This window comes from Bos taurus, chromosome 6, assembly GCF_002263795.3.
Source record: "Bos taurus isolate L1 Dominette 01449 registration number 42190680 breed Hereford chromosome 6, ARS-UCD2.0, whole genome shotgun sequence".
NCBI lineage: Eukaryota > Metazoa > Chordata > Mammalia > Artiodactyla > Bovidae > Bos > Bos taurus.
Window position 1 is genome coordinate 22,068,349 of NC_037333.1, and position 24,699 is coordinate 22,093,047.

The window sequence follows — 24,699 nt, forward strand, 5'->3', positions numbered from 1 at the left end:
GGGGGAGCAATTTTAGGTTCTCTGCAAAATTAAATGGAAAATACAGACAGTTCCCATATGTCCCCCACACATGAACAGCTGCCCTACTACCAACACCTCCCGTCAGAGTGGTACATTTGTACCATCAATGGACCTTACTGTGACACATTTTTATTCCTGGAAGTCTATAGTTTATATTATTATTCATTCTATGGATTTTGACAAATATATAATGATGTGTGCCCACCATCATAGTATCATTCAGAATAGTTTCACTGCCCTAGAGATCCTCTGTTCTCTACCTATTCATCCTTCTCTCCTCCTTTATCTCTAGTAGCCACTGATGCTTTTAGTGTCTCCATAGCGTTGCCTTTCCAGAACATCATATAATTGTCATCATATAGTCTGTAGCCAGAGTGCCTGATGAACTATAGAGAGATGTTCATGACATTGTACAGGAGACAGGAATCAAGACTATCTCCAAGAAAAAGAAATGCAAAAAAGCAAAATGGCTGTCTGAGGAGGCCTTACAAATAGCTGTGAAAAAAAGGGAAGTGAAAAGCAAAGGAGAAAAAAAAAAAGATATACCCATTTCAATGCAGAGTTCCAAAGAATGGCAAGGAGAGATAAGAAAGCCTTCCTCAGCGATCAATGCAAAGAAATAGAGGAAAACAATAGAATGGGAAAGACTAGAGAACTCTTCAAGAAAATCAGAGATACCAAGGGAACATTTCATGCAAAGATGGGCACAATAAAGGACAGAAGTGGTAGGGACCTAACAGAAGCAGAAGATATTAAGAAGAGGTGGCAAGAATACACAGAAGAACTGTACAAAAAAGATCGTCATGACCAAGATAATCTCTATGGTGTGATCACTCACCTAGAGCCAGACATTCTGGAATGTGAAGTCAAGTGGGCCTTAGGAAGCATCACTATGAGCAAAGCTAGTGGACGTGATGGAATTGCAGTTGAGCTATTTCAAATCCTGAAAGATGATGCTATGAAAGTGCCGCACTGAATATGCCACCAATTTTGGAAACCTCATCAGTGGCCACAGGACTGGAAAAGGTCAATTTTCATTCTAATCCCAAAGAAAGACAATGCCAGAGAATGTTCAAACTACCTCACAATTGCACTCATCTCACACGTTAATAAAATAATGCTCAAAATTCTCCAAGCCAGGCTTCAGCAATATGTGAACCGTGAACTTCCAGATGTTCAAGCTGGTTTTAGAAAAGGCAGAGGAAACAGAGATCAAATTGCCAACATCTGCTGGATCATGGAAAAAGCAAGAGAGTTCCAGAAAAACATCTATTTCTGCTTTATATGACAAAGCCTTTGACTGTATGGATCACAATAAACTGTGGGAAATTCTGAAAGAGATGGGAATACCAGACCACCTGACCTGCCTCTTGAGAAACCTATATGCAGGTCAAGAAGCAACAGTTAGAACTGGACATGGAAAAACAAACTGGTTCCAAATAGGAAAAGGAGTACGTTAAGGCTGTATATTGTCACCCTGCTTATTTAACTTATATGCAGAGTACAACATCAGAAATGCTGGGCTGGAGGAAGCACAAGCTGGAATCAAGATTGCCGGGAGAAATATCAATAACCTCAGATATGCAGATGACACCACCCTTATGGCAGAAAGTGAAGAGGAACTAAAGAGCCTCTTGATGAAAGTGAAAGTGGAGAGTGAACAAGTTGGCTTAAAGCTCAACATTCAGAAAACGAAGATCATGGCATCCGGTCCCATCACTTCATGGGAAATAGATGGGGAAACAGTGTCAGACTTTATTTTTCTGGATTCCAAAATCACTGCAGATGGTGATTGCAAAGCCATGAAATTAAAAGACACTTACTCCTTGGAAGGAAAGTTATGACCAACCTAGATAGCATATTCAAAAGCAGAGACATTACTTTGCCAACAAAGGTTCGTGTAGTCAAGGCTGTGGTTTTTCCAGTGGTCATGTATGGATGTGAGAGTTGGACTGTAAAGAAAGCTGAGCACTGAAGAAGTGATGCTTTTGAACTGTGGTGTTGGAGAAGACTCTTGAGAATCCCTTGGACTGCAAGGAGATCCAACCAGTCCATCCTAAAGGAGACCAGTCCTGGGTGTTCATTGGAAGGACTGATGTTGAAGCTGAGACTCCAATACTTTGGCCACCTGATGCAAAGAGCTGACTCATTTGAAAAGACCCTGATGCTGGGAAGGATTGCGGGCAGGAGGAGAAGGGGACGACAGAGGATGACATGGCTGGATGGCATCACCGACTTAATGGACATCGGTTTGGGTGGACTCTGGGAGATGGTGATGGACAGGGAGGCCTGGCGTGCTGCGGTTCATGGGGTCGCAAAGAGTCGGACACACCTGAGCAACTGAACTGAACTGAGTCTGTAGCCTTTCCAGATTTGCTTCTTTCAAGAAATAGGAAATATTTAACATCTGAATTCTCCTTTTCTAGAAAAAATGTATCTTAGATGATTACCCCCTGGAGCTCAACATGCTGATTCTTTCAAGGATCTGGGAGATAGGAAGCAGTCTTGTGCCTCGTCAGCCATCCCTGAGGTTGTTAGCGGGTTGAACTTTAGCAGGTTGAAGTGTTGCAACTACATTAGCCTTCACACCTTCTTTCTCCTGATATTTTTAACTATATTGGATTGAGTCCATAGTGTAGAGTTATAAATAGGGCAGGGTGGAGACACATGGGCAGGCTTATATTTAGGTGCCTCTTCAAACCTGTATCCTTAACTATTTACTTCACATTAGTTCAGTGGAAAGTGCTGGGCGCCGTGTGTGGGGGAAGAGAAGAAAACGAAGCAAGTGGGCTGGGCCTGACACCCCCCATTTAGCAGAATAAAAAGCTCACAGGTTAACCAGACCTTAAAAGTCAGTTTGGTGATTATTGGTTGTTGTTAAATCTGGTTAACTGCTGATCGCCCCTGTGATATCAAAATGTTTCTTCCAGTCAGGAGTAGTTTCTGGTTGACACGTTTTCTTTCCATCTTGATACACACCCAGTGATGTTATAGTCCCTCTTACATTTTGTGCCCTGGGCAGGTGCCCAGCTGGCTGTTGTCCGCGGAACGTAGATAAAGCTGGCTTTTCCCTCTCAACTTGGAGTTCCTGAGGAAATCACCCTTAGCCCTGGCCCAGTCAGAGGCAAGAAGCCCTCTGAGCCTGCCCGGTGTCCCCCTGTGTAGCTGTGGTGTTGTTCACAGACAGGTGAACTTAAAAGCTTCTTGTACCATTCTGCCTCCTGCCTGGGAGCCCTCATCAGGAAGGTAAAGGGAAGAAAATGAGAAGGGGAAGAAAGACGTAAGTATTATGGACGAGGAATTGGGGCTGGACCCTCAGATAGAATAGCATCTGTGAACAGCCAGCAGGCCAGTCATCTAAGGCAGAGGCTCATGAAGGGCCAGATATTATTAATACTGTTTTAGGTATCATGGGTCATTTGGTCTCTGTCATGTCTACTCAGCTCTGCTATTATAGCGTGAAAACTGCTGTATATAATTTACAAAGGAATGGACCTGTCTGTGCTCCTGTAAAACTTTACTGATACATGTCCATTCTTAGTTCACTGGCCACCCAAAAACAGATAGGAAGCTGCATTAGGCCTGTGGGTTGTAGTTTGCAGACCTGGTCTAGGCTAGTACAGGAAACATGAAGTCTGTAAGTTTGACAGTATCTATGCTCTGTTCTCTGGAGAAATACTTTTTGTGCTCACTTAGGAGAAAGAAATGGCAACCCACTCCAGTGTTCTTGCCTGGAGAATCCCAGGGACAGGGGAGCCTGGTGGACTGTTGTCTTTGGGGTTGCACAGAGTTGGACACGACTGAAGTGACTTAGCAGCAGCAGCAGCAGTAAAGCTGAGGGCTTCCCTGATGGCTTGGATGGTAAAGAATCCGTCTGCAATGCAGGAGACCCTAATTTGATTCCTGGGTCGGGAAGTTCCCCTGGAGAAGGGATACGTGACCCACTCCAGTGTTCTTGGGCTTTCCTGGTGGCTCAGATGGTAAAGAATCCACCTGCAGTGTGGAAGACCTGGGTTTGACCCCTGGGTTGGGAAGATCCGCTGGAGGAGGGCATGGCCACCCACACCAGTATTCTTGCCTGGGGAATCCCCATAGACAGAGGAGCCTGATGGGCTACAGTCCATAGGGTCACAAAAAGTCGGATATGACTGACTGACTAAGCATAGCGTAGTAAAGCTGAGGGCTCCCCAGATGGTGCTAGTGGTGAAGAACCCACCTGCCAATGCAGAAGACATAAGAGGTAAGAGACAAGGGTTCGATCTCTGGGTCAGGAAGATCCCCTGGAGGAGGGCATGACAGCCCACTCCAGTATTCTTGCCTGGAGAATCCCATGGACAGAGGAGCCTAGTGGGGTACAGTGCATAGGGTTGCAAAGACTTGGATATGGCTGAAGCGACCTGGCGTGCACACACTTACAGTAAAGCTGAGTGAAAAATAACTTTGTAAATGCAGAGTAAATACAAGGAGCTGGGAGTTTGGCTGATCTTTGGGCAACAGAGAGGAAGCATCCCCCCAGGGAAGCCAGCTGGGATAGTAGCAGCAAAATGCAAAGTGAGAACCAGAGAGCAGTGAGTGCCTGATGGCGTCACACCATTGCAAGTTCATTCTCTGCTGTGATCTTGCAGGGTCTGTGTTTGGTTTTAATAGGGGAACCCAATCTTCATTTCCACATCTCCACGTATTTCTTTGATAATGAAACTATGTGTGTCCTAGTCGCTTAGTCATGTCCGACTCTTTGCAACCCCATGGACTGTAGCCCACCAGGCTCCTCTGTCCGTGGGATTCTTCAGGTAAGAATACTGGAGTGGGTTGCCATGCCCTCCTCCAAGGGATCTTCCTGACCCAGGGATTGAATTCAGGTCTCTGGCACTGCAGGCAGATTCTTTGCCATCTGAGCCAACAGGGAAGCCCTAATGAAACTATAATAGTTATAGCTCATCGTGCTTTCATTTCAGGTATTTTGTTAGACTTTTACATTTAAAAATATTTTTAGTATTTTTAGGATGCTAATGCCATGGCAACTTTGTTTGAAAGGTAATGGTCTCTTAAATAGATGGAGCTTTAGCCTTGAGGATGGGATGGGCCAGCGTATGAAATGCTTGCAATCCTAGGCCAAGAGTTAATTGATTTTTAGATAATAAATAAATATCATTACTAGTTTATTTCATGTTTATTTAATTAATTATTTTTGCATATTTAATCACCTACTGTATTTTTTATCACCAGGATCCTTACTACAGATTTAATAACCTTGACTATAGATGGATAGCCTTGGATAACTGGACCTATATCAAGAAATTTAAACTCCACTCTGATATGAGGTACATATGTGTATATATCTATATTTATATCTATGTCTGTTTATTCATTTATTATTATTATTATTTGAACTTTTCTTCTTTTTCTGTTTGCAGTAATCTTTTGTTTGTTTAGGTTACATTGTCATACTAAAGCCTGAACTATAAAAGTGAAAATATGATTTATGTTTTGATTTGTGTATGAGGATTGTGCTGCTGATCATCAGTCACAGAATTATCTCTTATTCAGTCATTTTTTTCCAGTGGTTATAATGGCATCACCTAGACTTAGTTCTTTTATCTGCCTTTTCTTTTCCCTGCTCTCCCAGTAATCCAAACGTGTATATATTTACAATATTGTCACATAGTCTTAGATATACATCATTTGTTTGATATAGTGTTAACCAGCCACAGAAACTATGGTATTGGCCTTATATCATGAGGACACGAGGAAAGATATGGTATAGTTTTCAGTAATGTCCTATGTAGCAGAATGTAACCCAATTATATGTGCATGTGCTGAGTTGCTCAGTCATGTCCGACTCTTTGCAATACCATGGACTGTAGCCTGCCAGGCTCCTCTGTCCATGGAATTTTTCAGGCGAGAATACTGGAGTGACTTGCTATTTCCTACTCCAGGGGATCTCCCTGACCTATAGACTGAACCTGCGTCTCCTGCACTGGCAGACAGATTCTTTACCACTGGGCCACGTTGGAAGCTTCAACCTAATTATATTAATATCTATCACCATTATTGTTAAATTAAAAAAAAACCCTCTGTCCTTTTAATATGACCTTTTTTGGGGGGTGGGGCGTAATTAATCACTAGCTTCTTAAAAGAGAAATAAAGCCAGAAAATAGTGCTCAATATCATGGAGTTACAGTGTTCCAGACTCTTATTTCCAGCTAATACTTAAAATATCTCCAATAGGGGGTGCTCTTTCATCGTGGACTCAACATTTAGTTAACCAATTGACTGTCCGACTTAAAGCTTGCATCAGATTCCAGCCATCTCATTGTTTCTCTGAGTATAATATCTTCCCAATCTCCCATGCCCAAGGAGTTTTGGGCTTATCATATCTTTTCTTCATCTTCCTGTATTTGGCCTGTTTCTGAGTCCTGTTAATTTTTGCCTATCATTTCTCTTGATTCAGCCCCTGCCTCCTCATTTCTAAGTTTCCATCTTTGCCTAGGCCTTTATACCTGGCCTTTATACCTTTGCCTAGGCCTTAATACCTGGCGTTAGGCCTGTGCTACCTACTAAGATTTCTTGCTTTGTCTTTGTATTCTCTAGTCTTCTTTATGTAGAAACATTAGATTCATCCCTTCCAAATTCTTATTTATTTTATTTTTTGGCTGCTTTGGGTCTCTACTGCTGTGCTCAGGCTTTCGTTATTGCTGTGGGAGTTACTCTCTAGTTGCGATGTGCAGGCTTCTCATTGCCATGGCTTCTTTTGTTGCATATCATGGGCTCTGGGCTTCAGCAGTTGTGGTACATGGGCTTAGTCGCCCCGAGGCATGTGGGATCTTCCTGGACCAGGGATTGAACCAGTTAGGTGAATTCTTAACCACTCAACCTCCAGGAAAGCCCCCAAATGTTTATTTTACCATGATATTCTCGCTTAAGAATGAGAGTGTCTTCCTTTTAATTGGCAGATCAAGTTGAACCTTCTCTGCTTGTCTATGAAAATGCTGCTTACTGTTGCAAATCCCATACCACTTCCTGCATCCTCATCCCCCTAGTCCTCTCCCAGCCCTAGGCAACTGCTAATTTATTTTTTATCTCTATGCATTTTTCTCTTCTGGAAATCTGAAAGAAATGGATTTGTACAGTATATACCTCCTTTATGACTGGCTAATTTCACTTAGCATAATGATGTTTTCAAGTTCAAGTTCTGTGTTGTCATGTCCACCAGTACTTCATTTGTTTTTATTGCTGAATACTATTTTATTGTATGGATATACCACATTTTATTTATTTTGTTCTTTAAACTCTTGTTTCCTTCTGAAGTCCTTCCTTATAATAAACTCTGATATCACTTGTAGTCTGTTCATCAAGACTATATCACAAAGTAGAAGAGATTGAAAACTTTCTCTTTGTTTCCTGTGTTTTAGACTTGAATGCTAAACAGATTTCAGATTCCTTAAATTCAGAGACTGTTTTAGTTCTCTGTAAGGCTTAGCAGAGTACTGGGCACATAATATTTACTCATAGATACTTGCTAGTTGGTTAATATGTTCTCTTACTGTCAGTAAATGTAATAGTTTGTGAAAATGTTTTGTGTCTGTTATCAATATTGAACTTGATTCAAATAAGAACTTTGTGAAGCTCTAGGGGAAAAGTCAATGCATGGAAATTAGAAGTCATGGTCGTGATTTGATAATGATTGAAATATTATCAAGAAAGTTAAACTGGATGACTCAACATAAAAATGTATTAAAGCAGTATTTCTGAAAATTTTATTGAAAATTGCCTTCCAAGAATGTATATTTTCTCTGAAATACTTATTCCTTTCATTCTTAATAAAAAAAGACTAGTTATCTAAGTTAATGTTTTATTCATCTTGTTTTAAAAATCTCTTTTTTTAGCACATGGAGTAAAGTAAATTTGGTTTTTGAGGGTATCGATACAGTTGCAGTAGTCCTGCTCAACAGTGTTCCCATTGGCAAAACAGACAACATGTTCAGAAGATACGTAAGTACATAATGACATCAGGTTAAAAAGAACCACTGTTTGTATTTGTGTGCATTGTTATCACGAGCAGCGAGAACAAGTCCTTTGATGCAATGGGTAAGTTACTTTATCTCTCAGTTGCCGTATTTGTTGAATGATGAAGACACTCAAGCCCTATAAAATTATTGTGAGGATTTAATGAGTTAATTGTATGAAATGATTGGTTTAGTTTTTGGCACATAGGAAATGTTGGAAAATGCTGTTCCCTTCTCTGTTGTTTGGAATCCAGAGTTTCAAGGGAAATGACAGCTGACAAGCCATTTTTAAAAGGAAGTATTCCTTCCTTTCTGGAAGTGTTACCTGAAGAGATTGTATCCTGATCTCCCTTCCCTGTTAAGGGTAGACTTTTCAAAACAAAAATAACTTATGACTTAGAAACTACATGCTATGCATACCAGAGGGTCAGGTTATTATGAGGTATCTAGGAAATACTTGGCAATTCAAAGCCATATGTAAATAGCAAGAGCAGACTTTCCAGGACTAAACACAGTCTCTGTTTGCACTGTTGGCCTAGGACCATCATCTCTCAGTAAAAATAGCAGGAGAAAACCTAGAAATCTACGTTTGGGTAGGAGAATGTGATCAGTTATAACTAAAAGTTGGCAACTAAGTTATACAAGCTGGATTTAGAAAAGGCAGAGGAACCAGCAGTCAAATTGCCGACCTCAGCTGGATCATAGAAAAAGCAAGAGAGTTCCAGAGAAACATCTACTTCTGCTTTATTGACTACATCAAAGCCTTTGACTGTGTGGATCACAATAAACTGTGGAAAATTCTTCAAGAGATGGGAATACCAGACCACCTGACCTGCCTCCTGAAAGATCTGTGTGCAGGTCAAGAAGCAACAGTTAGAACTAGACATGGAACAACAGACTGGTTCCAAATTGGCAAAGGAGTATGTCAAGGCTGTATATTGTCACCCTGCTGATTTAGCTTATATGCAGATTACATCATGTGAAATGCCAGGCTGGATGCAGCACAAGGTGGAATCAAGATTGCTGGGAGAAATATCAGTAACCTCAGGTATGCAGATGACACCACCCTTATGGCAGAAAGTGGAGAGGAACTAAAGAGCCTCTTGATGAAAGTGAAAGTGGAGAGTGAAAAAGTTGGCTTAAAGCTCAACATTCAGAAAACGAAGATCATAGCATCCGGTCCCATCACTTCATGGCAAATAGATGGGGAAACAGTGGAAACAGTGTCAGACTTTATTTTCTTGGGCTCGAAAATCACTGCAGATGGTGATTGTAGCCATGAAATTAAAAGACACTTGCTCCTTGGCAGAAAAGCCATGACCAACATAGACAGTATATTAAAAAGCAGAGACATTACTTTGCCAACAAAGGTCCATCTAGTCAAGGCTATGGTTTTTCCAGTGGTCATGTATGGATGTGAGAGTTGGACTGTGAAGAAGGCTGAAGGCCGAAGAATTGATGCTTTTGAACTGTGGTGTTGGAGAAGACTCTTGAGAGTTCCTTGGACTGCAAGGAGATCCAACCAGTCCATTCTAAAGGATGGGTGTTCATTGGAAGGACTGATGCTGAAGCTGAAACTCCAGTACTTTGGCCACCTCATGCGAAGAATTGACTCATTTGAAAAGACCCTGATGCTGGGAGGGATTGGGGGCAGGAGGAGAAGGGGACGACAGAGGATGAGATGGTTGGATGGCATCACCGACTTGACGGACATGAGTTTGAGTAAGCTCCGGGAGTTGGTGATGGACAGGGAGGCCTGGCATGCTGCAGTCCATGGGGTCACAAAGAGTCAGACATGACTGAGCAACTGAACTGAACGAAGTTATACTATCTTGGAGAAGTTCTTTCTTCAGCAAAAAGGCTAGACCTAAAGATTTCAATTACTTTATGCATCTTTCATACATTCTGCCTGTGTCTAAAATTTTATACATGAGGATGCTTTCATATTTGTTCTTTCTGTTTAATTTAGAGCTTTGATATTACACATACGGTCAAAGCAGTGAACATCATTGAGGTGCGTTTCCAGTCACCAGTGGTATATGCGAACCAGAGGAGCGAACGTCACACTGCCTACTGGGTGCCCCCCAACTGCCCTCCACCTGTGCAGGATGGCGAATGTCATGTCAACTTTATTCGCAAGGTAAGGCTCTCACAGTGGAGGGGCGTTAGCCTTAAGGATGGGATGATGGTATATGAAATGCTTGTTTGAAGACTCCAGTTGTATTTCAGAAGATGGGCATCTCTCTCCTGCCCTTAGTGGGATTTATAGTGAAAATTAGAAATAAGAACCAAACGTTATATGAATTTTTGAGGAGAACTTTTCTTTCTAGGTTCCCTTCTTTAGGAGTACCTAAGAACTTAGATAACATTGGACAAAGAAGAAAGATAGGTGACTGATAATGCACCTTTACAGTTTTTATTTTGGCTCTGCCACGAGGCTTGCAGGATCTTTGTGTCCTGACCAGCGATCAAACCCATGCCCCCTGCAGTGGAAGGCCAGAATCCTAACTACTGGACTGCCAGGGAATTCCTCTTTTCAATTTTTTTTAAAAGCACTTAAGCTTATCAAGCTTTACCTCAGACTGTAGGGTTCATATTTATGAGCAATAGTTGTTACTAGCCTTCTGCACCTGTTAATGCATTTGTTGATGTGCAATATTTTCCTGCGAGGTTCTCATAACATCTAACAAAAGATAACAAAGCCACAGGTGATTATTTCCTTTGAGTCTGTTCTCAATCTAGATGACTAATACAGGGATGAATTAGTATATTATGTCACACTTAGTTTTTAATTTTATTTTAAAAAAGTTTAATTGTGGTAAAATACACATAACACAAAATTTACCATCTTAATTCTTTTAGGTGTACATTCAGTAATATTAATTATATTCACATTGTGTGAAATCAGTCTCCAGAACTGTTTCATCTTGCAAAACAAACTCTGTACTCATTAAAAAAACAACTCCCCACTTTCCCCCAACTCTCAGCCCCTGGCAACCACCATCTTTCAAATTCTAGGAGTTTTAATCCTCTAGATACCTCATACCAGTAGAATCATACAATATTTGTCTATTTGTGACTGACTTAGTTCACTTAAACAATCTTTTATAACCTAATTTTGGACGTGCTCTCATCACTGCTCTATTCTGTGAGTTAAAAGTGATTCATTGGGTCATATCATACTCAGATATCAATATAATGTCTTCAAGTTTCATCTATGTTGTAGCGCATCCTAGAATTTCCTTCCTTTTTTAAGGCTGACTAATATTCCATTGTATATACATCCACGGGAGCCTAAAGCTCATTGTGTCCAACACTGCACCTGGGATCTGAACCCTGCTCCCAGGGCTCTCTGTCTCACTGAATGGAGTACCATTTGCAGCAGTTGCTCAAGCCAGAAACCTCAGAGTTATTTTTGATACCTCCCTGTCTCTTTTTAAAAAGAGATTCAGAAGTCCTTTTGATGATGCGGATGTTACCTTTTTAGTAGTTACTGAGTCTGCTCATGCTTCATCTCTACTCCCACACTTGGGTTCCATCTGTTACCATTTCTTGCATCAAGTATTGCTCTGGTTGCACAACTGGTACCCAATGACCTCGTTTGCCTCACTCCAATTAATTTGCCCAAGGAACAACCAGAGTGTTCCTTTTAGATAAAAATCATTGCGGCACCACCCCTCCCCCACCCCCCTTGAAACTCTTCAACAGTTTATCATTGCTTTTAAGCTAAAGTCCAAAGTTCTTAGCTAAGTTTGGCCCATGCGCCCACTGTTCTGGTCTTCTGCTGGTCTCTTCGCACTGTTTTCATTTCCTGGAACACACCGTGTTCTCTAGCATCTTGAGGCCTTCATCCATGCTGTTCCTTCTGAAAGCATGCCTTCACTCCCTCTCCCCTAAACACCCTGGGCAAGTGGTACTCACCTTTCAAGTCTCTATTTAAAAGTCACTATTATTCGGGGGAACTTGTCTTGACACCATTATATGTTCCCTGGCTATTTCCTTTATGACTATTTGTTCAATTTGTTTCCTTTATTTTCCTTTGTGACTATTTGTTCAGTGCCTGAATCTCTTGCTATATACTGTGAGTGCTGCAAGCAGAAGGACGGTTTCTGTCTGGTATGTTAATATACTCCCAGGGCGAAACAGAGAGAGCACTGCACACATATTTTTGAATAAGTGAAAACTTTTATTTGGAGAGATTATATAAATTAGAGTGATTTGTAACCCTTTCTGGGGAAAATAATCTGCCTTATAAGATGTTGAATATTTTTGCCCTCCTCCTTCTCTCTATCCCTAATAAAATAATTACATATCTGAACTTAAAAACCCTGCAGTAACTATCCCCAAGATGGTCTTCATTCTGAACATGAAATCGTTAAGTCCTGATTTTATGCGGATACAGATGCTGTGAAGTGGTTTTAGTTCTTTGTTTTTCTCTGTAATGGAAACTGAATTTTCTCTGTTACAGATAAGTACAGAACTTAGGAAATAATATCAAATGCTTAAATGAGAACAATGTGGCCAGATCCTTAGGCTCTGTTCTGCAAGTGCACCCTTCAAGAAGATCTCAGTACTTCCTCTGGTGCTTGTTCTCTTTTAAAAGCTTAACTCAGCCTCACACATTTTAATTGACTGTGTTTTGGAAATTTTTTTCTTTTCTTTTATGAAGTGGAAGTTAGAAAAATTCTGCTCTGGTTACCTGTGTCAGGGTCTGAAGTCTTTTTTTTTTTTTTTAATGAAGTGATGAGACTGAATGCCATGATTTTAGTTTTTGAATGTTGAGGGCTTTTTTTTTTTTTTTTTCATTTTTCTTGCTATTTTGTTTTTTTCTACTTTCAAAGATTTATTTATTTTTAATTGAAGGGTAATTGCAATAGGTGTGTAAATTCTGAACTTATTATTTCTGGGATGTAAGTTCATAACCTAGGACTTCTGAATTCATCCTGGAGGAAATAGGGGTTTGCAAGTCTAGCCAGAGTTTCTTGTCTGTTTATGTATATTTTTATCTTTCAGTATGTTTCCTCATTTTTTATAGTTAGAAGGAAAGTTATGACTAACCTAGACAGCATATCAAAAAGCAGAGACATTACTTTGCCAACAAAGGTCTGTCTAGTCAAGGCTATGGTTTTTCCAGTGGTCATGTATGGATGTGAAAGTTGGACTGTGAAGAAGGCTGAGCGCCGAAGAATTGATGCTTTTGAACTGTGGTGTTGGAGAAGACTCTTGAGAGTCCCTTGGACTGCAAGGAGATCCAACCAGTCCATTCTGAAGGAGATCAGCCCTGGGTGTTCATTGGAAGGACTGATGTTGAAGCTGAGACTCCAATACTTTGGCCACCTGATGCAAAGAGCTGACTCATTTGAAAAGACCCTGATGCTGGGAGGGATTGGGGGCAGGAGGAGAAGGGGACGACAGAGGATGAGATGGTTGGATGGCATCACCGACTTGACGGACATGAGTTTGAGTAAGCTCCGGGAGTCGGTGATGGACAGGGAGACCTGGCATGCTGCAGTCCATGGGATCACAAAGAGTCAGACATGACTGAGTGACTGAACTGAACTGAATAGTAGGTTCAGAGATATTTTGAAGAAATTTGAAGAGTCTCTATTGTGTTGCTTCAGTGTAATATGCTTTTGAAGGATAAATGTAAATAATTAGATTTTATAGTCTTGGAAGTTTTCTACCAAATTTAACTATGTTGCCTAGGTTGATCGATTAGTTATTGTATTAAGTTATCTATTGCTATGTAACAATTATTCCAAAATTTATCAGCTTAAAACAAGATTTGTTATCACAGTTTCTGTCAGGAATGCAGGTGTGTCTTAGCTGGGTACTTCTGGCTCAAGGTCACTCATGAGGTTACTGACGAACTCTGGACCAGGGCTGCAGTCACTTTAAGCCTGGGTGAGGCCTGCCTAAGCTCCACCATGTGCTTACTGGTGGGCCTGAGATCGGCCTCCAGGCTCGCTCATGTGGGCCTTTTCCAGAACTGCCTCGCAGCATGGCAGCCAATTTCCCTCTTGGCCAAGAGAGAGCTGAGTGAGCACCTCAGACAGAAGGTACAGTCTTTTATAACCTACTTTTGGACATGCTCTCATCGCTGCTGTATTCTGCTGGTTAAAAGTGATTCATTAGGTCATGTCATACTCAAGGGAAGGGGTTACACGAGGGTGTGAATACCAGGAGCTGTGCATTGTGGGTCATTTTAGATGCCATGAATGGGATACACACGCTATTATGGACTTAATTCTGTGCCCCTACCCCCAAATTTATATATTGAAATGCTGACCCTCAATAAGTTCAAAATGTCTCCCTGTTTGGAAGTGAGAACTTTAAAGAGGTGATTAAGTTAAATGAGACCATTAGGATTAGTCCTAATCCAGTATCATTCCCTGAAGCTCAAACAGTAGAGAATCTGCCTGCCATGCAGGAGACCAGGGTTTGATCCCTGGGTTGGGAAGTTCCTCTAGAGAAGGGAATGGCAATCCACTCCAGAATTCTTGCCATGGACAGAGAAGCCTGGTGGGCTACAATCCGTGGGGTTGCAAAGAGTCGGACACAACTGAGCAACTAACACACACCATATCATTGATGTGCTTATCAGAAGAGGAAATTTGGACATTAAGGGTGTATGTGTGTGGTCACAGAGGAGGCTGCTAAGGGCACTGTGAGAAGGCAGCCGTCTGCAAGCCCAGGAAGCCAAACCTACTAGCACCTTGGTCTTGTACTTCCTCACTCCTAGAAATGTGCAAAACTTAATTTCTGTTGTTTAAGGCACCCAGTTTGTGGTATTTTGTTACGGCAGCCCTGGCAAACCAATATACACATACGTACTATTTTAAAGGAAAAGGTTTTTCATAATGTTTAAGTCTCATGGTAATTAGAGTCTATCTTCTTTTTTTCCCTTGAAATTACAGATGCAGTGTTCCTTTGGATGGGACTGGGGACCTTCTTTTCCTACCCAGGGCATCTGGAAAGATGTTAGAATTGAAGCCTATAATGTTTGTCATCTGAACTACTTCATGTTTACCCCCATCTACGGTAAGCTAAGAGCTGTGATTTTTTGTTTTTCTTTTCTGAGCCTCCTCTGTATTATAAACATTGGCTTTATAATTTGAAAATATGCAAATATACAGTTGACCTTGAATAACATGGGTTTGAACTGTGCAGGTCCACTCATATGTTTTAATGAGTTTGTTTTAATGAATATTACAGTCCTGCATGATCTAAGGTCTGTTGAATCCATGATTCAGAACTGCAGATATGGAGGGCTGACTTTGAGCATCAGTGGATTTTGGTACCTCCAGCAGGTCCTGGAACCAATCTGTTGTGGTTAATGAGGGACAAGAGTACTTTTCAGAGACTTACTTTTAAAAAATTTTTACGGCACATTAAGTTTAGAAAAGTGAAAAATATGTACAAACTGATCTGTCATGAAAATTTATTTTCCATGGAAAAACCCAAACGAACTTTTTTGGCCAACCCAATATAAAGCAGGTAAGTAGGTGGGTGGGTAGCTACCTTTTAATATATTCTGAAAAATAAAAAAAAAATGAGAGGAAGAAAGAAAGGAAGGAGAGAGGGAGGTGAGGAGGGAAGGAAAGAATGAAGGAAGGAACTCTGTTTTCCTAGCTATGTATTCTTTCTTAAAAGAGTGGGTCTGCTGGCTTGCACTCTTTTTTGCTGCCCCTGTAGTCACTTTCAGAACTCCATGGTGCTGAGTTCTTGGTTTGCTTAACTCACTGGGCTGACTTTCTATCACTGCACATTTTGTCCTCTGAAGGCCATGACATACCAGCCTCGTTAAGAGTTGAAAGTAAACTGGAAAGCAAACAAGGCATTAAAGAAACTCGGGTACAGTAAAGAACACTGCTTTTTGTTTTGGAAACAGCATTGAAAAAACCCTCAGAAATCTCACAGATGTCAACAAATTGGTTGAGTGCTGGTCAAATATTTGTTGAGCTCTTTGTTCAGCGCTGTGTATGTTTGGCTTAGAAAAGAACTGCAAGTTGGTTGTGGTGTGGAGGGGAGAGATAAGCAATTATCAAACCAAATTAGATTGTGTTGCAGTCTTCGGGATGGCAACCCCAGTAATTTGGAAATTCAGAGATCAGAAGATTTGAGAAGTTAGAGAAGTCAGGGTGAAGGTGGAGGCAAATGGGATTTTAAATGGTAGCTCATGATGCTCAGTCCAGTTCACTGCAGGCCTAACTAGACGTCGTTTATATGCAAGGATGTGATGCATCCATACAAGAATTCTGGTGTCTTTAGGGCCCGTTGACCCTAGATTGCTCCACATGGAGCCAAATCTGTGTTTTCTGAAGGCAGAAGATGAAAGCACATCAGAGATGGTTGATAATTGAGGAGGCTATTAGGTGCTGCTGGCATTTTTAAATGTTAAAAAGGCATTAAAGGCCCTGATGTATATTGCACATATAAATGTGGCTATTTAGAGCTTTCTAGTTTAGTGTTTCTCAAACTGTTCTTCAGAGACTTAACCCAAACTGAGCCTTGCTATAAAATCAAATACATAATGGTTCATTCTCCCCAACCCCCATCCATAATTTTTCTCAGGTATATATAATAAAACTTACTGTAAGAGAGGGGCCTGATTTCCCCAAAAGTTATTTATTCAATAGCTTAAAGTTTAATCAGCGTTTGGGTGGTTAGAAAAAGTGCTCTGAGTTCCGGTATTCTGATATCTGAAAAAATTTGAGTAGCACTGCTCTGCTGCTGCCGCCGCTAAGTCACTTCAGTTGTGTCCGACTCTGTGCGACCCCATAGACGGCAGCCCACCAGGCTCCCCCATCCCTGGGATTCTCCAGGCAAGAATTCTGGAGTGGGTTGCCATTTTCTCCTCCAATGCATGAAAGTGAAAAGTGAAAGTGAAGTCACTCAGTCGTGTCCGACTTGTAGTGACCCCATGGACTGCAGCCCACCAGGCTCCTCCGTCCGTGGGATTTTCCAGGCAAGAGTACTGGAGTGGGGTACCATTGCCTTCTCCGAGCACTGCTCTAGTTTAATTTAAAAGCTTGAATATGAACCTAAATATTTCTTTCTGATTGTGAGTCATTAAGGTTCAGTTTATTAGCCATTAGTGACTAGGATGAATTTTACTTGAATTAAATCAATTTAAGTGATGCTTAAAATTTAATTTAGACTCACTGTAATTAATTAATTATCCACATCAAGTACATTTTTGATGTCTTATGACTACAATATATTTTGTACTTAAAAAAGAGAAAAATATGTTTCTAGTTCAGAAGATGTGTCCTATGCATATTAATCAGTAATTCTTATATTTTTGATAAATTTAATAGATTTCAATTTGGTTGCTTGATGTAATAGAGAAAATGGAAGCATAAACTTACAAAGCATTAGGAGAGAAACTTCCTTTAGGAGTTTTCCCAGAATTTTTTTTTTCAGTTTGTATTTGGAAGATAGCAATCATCACTGAAATAGGGTGGGAAGATTTGGGAGAATGGCAGAAAAAAAAAAAAAAGAAAATGAGAATAAACTAATATATTTTGGATACTTTTTCATTTATTTTGTACACACTTTAAAGCAGGGTTGTGAGAGTTACCAAACATTTTTTAACAGGAGTAATTCAGAATCTAAAGTAGATACACATTATTTTTATTTAAATCAAATACCATATTCATTTTTAAAATTGAAGTGTGAAATGAGGTTAATCAAAATTAATGCAAGCAGTGGCTAATCTCTGTATACTAATACTACAGTTAGTTTGCATTTAATTCTTATAAATGTATATATTGAGCTTATAATGATTGTCTCTATAATAAGGGAAGAAAGCAAATAAACTAATCTAATATCTAGTAATTTCAGTCAATTTATTATGAAAGGCTAAACTACTTTGACTTTGTGGCACTTTCTGCTTTCTGCCTGTTGAGGTTAGAAGAAAATAACTTTTTGCTTTTCCAAATATTCAATTTATTTCTTTATTTAAAATTAGTGTGCTTACCCCTAAAGATCAAATGACCAACCATAGTTCTCCAATTTAATTATATAAAGTATGACAGAAAAAAGCTATTAGACTTTAAAAATTAACTTGAAATTTTTATTAATTAATTTTCTTTACATATATATATATACACATATATATATTTGTCTCTTTCTACATTCTTAACTTTTTATCATAGTGCACTTTTCAATATCCTTTAGTCATTTGTTTGATTTCCCTCGGCTTCCTAAATGATTTTCAAGTATTCTTAATGTTTAAGGTAATAAAAACAAATTTGTATTTGAAAAAAACACTGAGGTCAAAGGGAAACAAGAGTTGCTCTCATTGTCTCTTAGACTCTTATTTAGGTTTTAAGAGATACTGATGTATTGATATGATTTTCTTTAAAAGTTTATTAGAAAATATTTATTTGAATGCATATATGTGTGTGTGAGAGAGACAGAGACATATATTCATATATTGATCATCTCATATTTGTAATCTGATGTAAATTGTTCATATTAGGCCCTAAAATTTATTAGGGAGGGATGGTTGTTTACTTTTATGAACTTTGCATAAGGTTATGTAGACATTTTAAGTCCAAATATATAATGTTCTCATGAAACACTTCATTGTTTAATCTTTTGTTACCACAGTTAGAAAAATAGTGCAGAGATGTTTTTTGCCACATGTAAATCTTCCTCTTGAGCTAAGGTGAGCTCTGGGTCTTTGACCTGTGCTTGGGCACTTCCATTCCTCAGAGACACTGTCTTCCTGACCCTATCCACATTTACTTGTTGCCTCAGCCTAACGCACCCCATCTCTTCATTCTTGCAGACCTAGCCTTTGCATTGGAGGAGTGGGCCCAGCTCCTAGCTAGGCTCTAGTCTGCCTAACAGAGGCCTGTATTGAAGGTCATTGCTGCCCTTTGCTTACAGCTTTCTACAGAGCATATAATATTACAGTGTAGCAAAGATTTGTCCATCTTGCTCTGCTGTCCTTTAGTCCATAAGTTGTGTCCCACTCTTTGCCACCCCATGGGCTATATAGCCTGCCAAGCTCCCCTGTCCATGGGATTTCTCAGGCAATAATACTGGCGTGGGTTGCCATTTCCTTTTCCAGTGGATCTTTCTGACCCAGGGATCAAACCCACATCTCCTGAATTGGCAGGTGAATTCTTTACCACTGAGCAACCTGAGAAACCCATCAGTCTTGCTTAGTGCCTTGTTTATTGCATACATTTTTGAATGCAAGCATGCGTTTTCTTGCGTTCATTTTGAATCACTTTTCATTACCCATAAAATGACAGTATTCAGCCTTGAAAATATATTTATGGGTAGGTAGGTTGTTGAATAACCTCCTCTGATTATTGTTGTGTAAGTCAGCTTTTTTTCTTCTCTAGAACTTACCAGTTTATCCTGGTTTGGTGTTGGGGTGGGGGAAGATGTTGCTTTGTGCCTGTTTTGTCTTGATTTCATCTTTGAGGATTTTGTCCTGCTGAGTAGGCAAGGAGATCTTGCTGCTTGGCAAAGAAGGGGAAAACAACTATTGTAACTACGCAAGCCTGCTTTTTGGGTAATACAAGCTATACAGCTCTTTGAAAAGCAGCTACTGAAGTCTGTCCTGTAATTCCAGCAGAAGGATGGGAAAATATCCTATGTCTGAATTTAAACATTCTGAGGCTTGTTGTCATTGCTGTTCCTTCAGGTGCACAAGACTACCTGTTTCCTGCAGCTCTGCATCACCTGTGAAAGAAGCAAGCTGCAGCTCACAGGTAGAGAGAGGAGCTCCACAGGGGGAGGAGCCAGCAGGGCTAATGAATGCAGCCATCTTTGAAGAGCTTCCCCCTCAGTGAGATTAAGCATGTTTTTCATTTTACATAAGCAATCTACCAACGTTGGCAGATCCATCCCATGCTAACCTGAGTGTGCTTCCATGTCCCTACTGGTTCTTAACCCTCCCAGATGCCATCCTGTATTCTTAACCCTGACCTTTTGGGTATATTTTGTTTCTTTGGGTAGACCCAACATTTTTGCTCTTTGTGTTTGTCGTATAATGTATAGTGCCTGTCAAGATTCACAGACAGTAATTATTCAAGAAGTATATTTCCACTGTTCGGCAGAAATGCCCACATAACCAGTGTCATGCCTTTGTCATGTAGTTTAGATTACAAAGATGGTATTCTGACAAATAGAGGATCTGGGCACCATGTAATTATGCATTTGGTGGAGGGTCAGACACATTCTTTATGTTTGTAGATTTCAGTGTTTTTTCTTTTTCTTTTTTTACAAAGACTCTCACATTAAGAGGCTAACATTCTATTGTACACCCTTGAAGTGCTTGTTTTCACATGTCACATATTTACTATTAGGACTTAGGACTCAGAAGGGCAAAAAGCACATTTGCTTTTGTTCCTCCTCATTGTTCAGTTCCGTTCCGTGCGTGCGTGCTAGCGTGCTTCTCTTTGATAGGCACCTCTGTGGGAGAGGCATGCAAGATGGAGAGCACTGGGGTCAGGAATCCTGGGCCCTCGTCCTGTCCACTGGCTGAGGGACTGAGCTAATTCTGCAGTCAAGGCCTCAGCTACCACGTCTACAAAGTGACTAGTAGATCACCACGTTTCCTCTGCCTCTAACATTTCACAGGTTTTTTCCCCATGTTTGTAAATTGCAGCACTCATTATAACCTAGTGAGGGCATATGTGTGGAAGAACTCAGGTTTTTTGAAGCTAGATGCATGATTAAATGAAGATATTGATACTTGAGGCTTAATTACAATCAGTTAAAGCAAGGCTTAAGGTGTAGTTCTGAGAGTGTCTTTCTGGTAGTTATAGACGCATTTGTGTGTGTGTTCAGTTGCTCAGTCATGTCTGACTCTTTGTGACCCATGGACTGTCACTAGATTCCTCTGTCTGTTTGAATTAAGGTAATTCAGCCATCTTCCTATTTTTCTACTTCCATGACTTGTTTTCTTTTTATTTTCTCTTAGACAACGCAATAAAGCTTTTTTCCCCTGACCACATCTTGACAAAAAAGTGTACTACATGGGAGTGTAAAAGGAGCTGGCGCATTTTAGACTTTTAAGTATATATATATATATAGTTATATTTATTTGGCTGTATCGGGTCTTAGTTGCGACATGGGGGGTCTTTGTTGTGGACTCTCAAGTTGTGGCGCGTGGGCTCTGGAGCGCAGAGGTTCCGTAGTTGCAGTTCACAGGCTTAGTTGCTCTGTGGCATATGATATTTTATTTCCCTAACCAGGGATTGAACCCACATTCTCTGCATTGCAAGTTGGATTTTTAACCACTGGACCATCAAGGAAATCCCATAAACAGTTTCAAAGGCTAGTGTATTGGCCACAACTGCATGCATTGGAGTTGTCCTGAAGATTGCTTGTATGAAGCAATGGCACACATTAATCTGGGCTGTGTGGCTGGTTACCCTTTCTGCAAATTCCTGTTCAAGTCAGACTTATGCTGATTTGGTTGATTCATTGTTTTTAGAAACCTCATACAGAATCAGCCTTTGAAGAACTTGAGAATGATTCAATGGCCAGAACCGTGTTCTCTGCCGTGTCCTGGGTCGCCTGCCTGGTTGAGTTCGTGTGGAGCAAACTGTAAACTGCAGTGTCTTCTGCGGGGAACAGAACATCTGCTAGGACACTGCTGGGGCTGCGGGCCAGGGAATGCCTTGGTTGTAGAGAACGGGCATGTTGGCTCCATCCTGCTCTGACGATGAGTTCCTGTCCTCTTTGGGCCTAGGGTTGATTAGTCAGGGTGAGGAAGATTGCAAAACTTGATGTAACTGAGAAGGAGACCTGGGAGGGGATTTTGAATCATGTACTAACCTTTCTTCTTTATTCCATCCAGTACTTTATCCAGTTTTGAAATGATCTTGCATTTAGATTCAGGAGAGCGGGGGGTGATAGGTATCCTTTAGGGAAGGATAATTTGTTAGTTACAAGAGATATGCTAGGAAGCTGTGTTCTAGAAATGGGTCTTGATTTATAAGAGGGAGCATTCCTTAACTACATGTAAGATTACACATTATAAAATTAGCCAGTGAAAAGAAGAGACTGGGTAGTAACAGAAAATTATTGTTTAAGTGTGCTTTATGAACCTAAACTACTGAGATTTTCCATGACTTCTGGTGGGAAGGGTGGTACTCCATTTGGAAGATGAGAGGGCAAAATGCATTGGTGTAGGGTTTGGTAATGACGATAGGCTCGTAACTCCTCATGTTGGGTCTTTAATTTCTCAGCCTTAGTTTTTTCATTTCGTGGCATTCAAGGAAAATAATGGGATGAGCTCCAGAAGTGTGATGGTTTATTTTAGAACTTTCTGTGTTAGAAGCAGTGGACACTGGGCAATTTTACCAGTAATCTTTGGGAGTTACTGTTACAGATGGAGGCAGTTAAAAGCAGCAGATTCTCTGTTGAAGAAGTGATAGGAAACAGCTGAAGAGCCTGCTTGACCTTAGTGGTTATTGGTTGGTAGGAGAGGCCTAGAGGGCAGAACTGAAACCTGTCGGTTGAAGGAAAAGTGGATTTGAGATCAGTGTAGAGAATGACTCCCCTAGTCAGTCGGTCAGTTCATTCGCTCAGTCGTGTCTGACTCTTTGTGACCCCATGGACTGCAGCACACCAGGCTTTCCTGTCCATCATCAACTCCCAGAGCTTACTCAACTCATGTCCATTGAGTCGGTGATGCCATCCAACCATCTCATCCTCTGTCGTCCCCTTCTCCTCCTGCCTTCAGTCTTTCCCAGCATCAGGATCTTTTCCAGTGGGTCAGTTTTTCGTATGGGGTGGCCAAAGTATTGGAGTTTCAGCTTCAACATCAGTCCTTCCAGTGAACTTTCAGGACTGATCTCCTTTAGGATGGACTGGTTGGATCTCCTTGCAGTCCAAGGGACTCTCAAGAGTCTTCTCCAACACCACAGTTCAAAAGCATCAGTTCTTCAGTATTCAGCCTTCTTTGTAGTCCAACTCTCGTATCCATATGTGACCACTGGAAAAACCATAGCTTTGACTCAGTGGACGTTTGTTGGCGAAGTAATGTCTCTGCTTTTTAATATGCTGTCTACATTGGTCATAGCTTTTCTTCCAAGGAGCAAGCAATCTTTTAATTTCATCGCTGCAGTCACCATCTGCAGTAATTTTGGAGCCCAAAAAAGTAATGTCTTTCACTGTTTCCATTGTTTCCCTATCTATTTGCCATGAAGTGATGGGATTAGATGCCATGATCTTAGTTTTTTAAATGTTGAGTTTCAAGCCAGCTTTTTCACTCTCCTCTTTCACTTTCATCAAGAGACCCTTTGGTTCCTCTTTGCTTTCTGCCATAAGGGTGGTGTCATCTGCATATCTGAGGTTATTGATATTTCTCCTGGCAATCTTGATTCCAAGATTCTTGTGCTTCCAGCTTGTGCTTCACTATGAGTCAAGGCCTGAAAAAAGGGAGGCGGGAGTTTTTGTCATTACACATGTTAAAGAAAGATTAGCACGGCATTTTGGGGGATATATTTTAGGATAGAGAGCAGCAAGCTTTTCTGTAAAGGGACAGGTAGGGAATATTTTAGTGTTTAGGTTCACGTGGGCTTTGTTGCATTTACTCAACTCTGCCTTTGTGGCACGAAGGCAACTGAGAGCAGTTTGTGAGCAGTGAGCATGGGTGCTGTCTGGGCTGCTGGAACAAAATACTGAAGACTGGGCAGCTTCAGCCACAGAAATTGATTTCTCATGGTTCTGGAAGCTGGAAAGTCCAAGATGAAGGTACTGGCCAATTTGGTTTGTGGTGAGAGCCTGCTCCCTGGCTTGTAGATGGTAAACTTCCTAGTTATGTTCTCATGTGGTGGTGGTGGGGGAGAGAAGTGGGGAGATGGAAGGAGAGACGGGGAGGAGAGGGAGATGGAGGGAGAGAGAGGGGGGGAGGCAGAGACATGGAGGGGGAGGGAGATGGAGAGAGTGGAGACAAAGAGGCATGGAGGGGGAGAGGGAGACACGGAGGGAAGGACATGGAGGGGGAGAGGGACATGGGAGAGAGAGACAGAAATAGGGAAGGGGTGAGAGACATGAAGCGGGGGAGGCAGGGAAGGGGAGGGAGGGAGGGAGAGGGAGAGAGAAATTGCTCTTTTTCTCCTCTTGTCAGGCTACCTTCCTATCAGAATAGAACCCCCACCCTTATGAACTCATTTAACGTAATTACCTCCTGAAAGACCCTGTCTCCAGATAGAATCACATTAGGGGTTAGAGCTTCAACACATGGAGTTTGGGTGGGAGAAGTGATACAATTCAACCCATAGCAGCTGTGTTCCAATGGAATTTTATCTGTAGAAACAGGAGGTGGTACAGGTTTGGCCCACAGACCGTAGTTTGGCAGCCTGTGGTCTAGAGAAACCAAACACATCAGAAAGTAGGCTAGGTGATCTGTCAGCACACTGCAACAGTTTTGCAGATATGTGCTGTTTTGGTCAAAGACTCAGCCAGAGGTCATATTTGATGTCTGGCATAGCTTGCCATCATGTTCTCCTGTATAATAAAACCCTCTCCCCACCGTAAAAATCCTGAACACCACTAAGATATGGTTTGGGTGAAATTATTTGGGTGAGAGTGGCCGCATTTAAAGGTTAAGTGTACAGTCTCTAGTTTTAGACTGTCTTGGTTCACATCCAAGTTGTGCTGCTTACTAGCTGTGGGACCTTGGGTAAGTTAT

At 41.0% G+C, this 24,699-nt stretch overlaps 1 protein-coding gene across 2 annotated transcripts in view; it reads left to right on the plus strand.

Annotated features, from left to right (window-relative positions):
- The window catches only part of MANBA (mannosidase beta), a 127,648-nt gene that overhangs the window by 6,039 nt on the left and 96,910 nt on the right, over positions 1 to 24,699 (plus strand). For both annotated transcript variants that reach the window (XM_010805945.4, NM_174387.2), the window contains 4 exon segments: positions 5,248 to 5,342; positions 7,908 to 8,013; positions 9,997 to 10,167; positions 14,945 to 15,068. In XM_010805945.4, coding sequence (XP_010804247.2) covers positions 5,248 to 5,342; positions 7,908 to 8,013; positions 9,997 to 10,167; positions 14,945 to 15,068 — 496 coding nt within the window.